This window comes from Notothenia coriiceps, unplaced genomic scaffold, assembly GCF_000735185.1.
Source record: "Notothenia coriiceps isolate Sejong01 unplaced genomic scaffold, NC01 NC01_scaffold00022314, whole genome shotgun sequence".
NCBI classification, from domain to species: domain Eukaryota; kingdom Metazoa; phylum Chordata; class Actinopteri; order Perciformes; family Nototheniidae; genus Notothenia; species Notothenia coriiceps.
In genome coordinates, this window is record NW_011355015.1 from 379 (window position 1) to 2,792 (window position 2,414).

At 37.5% G+C, this 2,414-nt stretch overlaps 1 protein-coding gene across 1 annotated transcript; it reads right to left on the reverse strand.

Annotated features, from left to right (window-relative positions):
- Window positions 1-466: 466 nt before the first annotated feature.
- Window positions 467-1,828, reverse strand: LOC104953935 (FYVE and coiled-coil domain-containing protein 1-like; the record flags this gene model as incomplete). Its single annotated transcript, XM_010780982.1, has 3 exons — window positions 1,683-1,828; window positions 1,419-1,586; window positions 467-616 (listed from the first exon to the last, which is right to left on the reverse strand). Coding segments are annotated over exons 1-3 (464 nt in total), but the record flags the coding sequence as incomplete, so codon positions are not given.
- Between the last annotated feature and the right edge of the window lie 586 nt (window positions 1,829-2,414).

Sequence of the window (2,414 nt, forward strand, 5' to 3'; positions counted from 1 at the left end):
TCAAAATGTTGTCAAGTGTTGAAATTCGTAAAGCAACATTTCACTCTCTTAACACTTGTGTAATATCTAGGGATGGGTATCGTTAAGGTTTTCTACGGTACTACTAGTCTTATCGATACTGCTTATCGATCCGGTACTTTAACGGTATTCTTGTATTTACTTTTTGTTATTTTTTATAGGGAAAAACGAACAAATTGTTAACCAAATTAATTGCTTTATTTATATAGACTACTCTACTCGTGTCAACGCGCTGACGCGAAAACACTAATGGCAAACGAGCTTCGTCCACATCGAGCCTTGTAGAGTGTCTCTATACTTCTGAACGCTCCGTCCCCGGCAGATCTCTGTGTTCCTGAGACTTTCAGAATCTCTTTACACAGAGGGGACACATGTTGATGTAGAAAATACATGAAAAAGTGGATTTTGCACAATAGGTGACCTTTACAAAGGAGCAACCTAAGCCCACCTGCAGTGATGTCTGCGCAGCCACCAGGTGAATTGGCCCTTGCAGTCGAGGCAGTTGGTGGTCTCTTTATCGGACCACCAGTGCTCCTCTGCTCGCATTTTCTGCTCAAACTCCAGAGCGTCTGACTTCTGCCACAGAGCATCTTTGTCCCTGGTATTGCACAAAAACACAAATGCAAGTTGAGTGTCATTGACTGCTGTCTTAAGGGGGGACATTATCATTTGAACTGAAAGGAAACATAATGAAACTTTCACAATTGATTCCTGATCATATTTGTTTGTATAACAAGTATTCTGAAATGTTAAGATGAACAAAAAAGGCATATTTTTTTATAAAATATTTGTAAATTTGCAACAGAACAGATATCTGAACATTGGACAAAGCCAGGACAAACAAGTGCTGTTTAATTTTGTTGGCAAATAGAAGTCACTTGTTTTTACAAAGGGAATGTTGTGTCTGTCAAACACTTCATAAATCAGAAAATAATATTGACCTTGATCAATATTGATTGATTGATTGATTGATTGATTGATTGACAGCATAACAAAAATCTAATTCCACCCTGTTGATATTATAATATTAAATATAAAACATAACTAACCTTGAGGTGTTATCTGTGGTTTATATGGGATGCTTCCCATTTATTTGAAGACTGAGCCCATTTGATTTGTTGTATGCACTTTGACTGAACTATTTTTCCTTTCAAATATCAAAGTCATTTTACACGTTGTTTATTCTTGGTACAACAATGAAGGTGTGCCTCCTATTTCCCCCCATCATTGTCAAATATAACAACATGAGAGATACTCATACTGGAAGAAACTATTCAAAACACCCACTGGGTCTATCAAAGAGCAACTGAGCATAACAAGGTGGTAGACATCCAACGAGAACATGAATTTTAACCCCTTTATTCATGAAGAAACGCAGCTGTGACAGAGACAGGTCGTACCTTATCAGCTCGATGAGCCGCTCTCCAAGGTTGCCCTTCGTCCTGTTGAGGTCATCGATCTCTGCAGTCATCTTCATGCTCTGGTTTGCTCTGTCGGCTTCTGTTGTGATGAGTTTCTGCCTCAAATCCTCGCAGAGCTTTTGCGCAGCCAAGTGTGCTTCTTCAGCGCTGAGGAGAAGCACATGCAAAGAAAATTAGTCTGTAGCTCGTTTTTTTTTTTTTAACCAAGGTGATATTTATAGGTATGACTGGAAGTAAACGCACCTGGTTACAGCATCCCTCAGCTGCTGAATCTCGCTCTCACTCTCACGGATGTTTGTTTCTGTCTGTGTGATGTGAGCGTCTTTCTCGCCAGTTAGGTTCAAGTACTGCTCATTCAAAGCCTTTAAAAAGATTAGAAGAACATGCATACAAATGTCAAATTAGTACATTCATCTCAATCATTTAAGCAATAGTTCCATTGTTGTTCTTGAATTGGTTCTTTTGGACACTGCTGGGTTTAATTAAATTGTAGGAGTCCTAAAAAAATAATATATATTGAAGTATATTATATATCAAAACATGTGATTAAAACATTTTTAGATAACATTCCCTGGAGTGACATGGAGTCAATTAAATCCAACAATCAAGTTAATCACAAATCAAAAAGATAATCGTATTACACTGCTGTTTCAAATCTACCTAATGCAATCAAAGAAATCAATCGTTATAACAAAACAAACTGGAAAAAGTCATATAATCACCTCCTGTTAAAGAGTAAACAAACCATGTTCCTGTAATGATGTAACTTGTGGTGTGTAACTTTTCTCCATCCCTGTAAATCCACTTATGATGAAGCTGCTGTTGCTCCAGGTTATGTATAGGACGTTGCACTTTTGACTGCGTGACCCATGTTTGTCTTTAGACTAGAAGTCAGTACATCAGACTTTTGTTTCTTTCAAATGATACTCTTTTTTAATATGACATGTTTCTCCTTTGCAAAGATTAAAGAACACA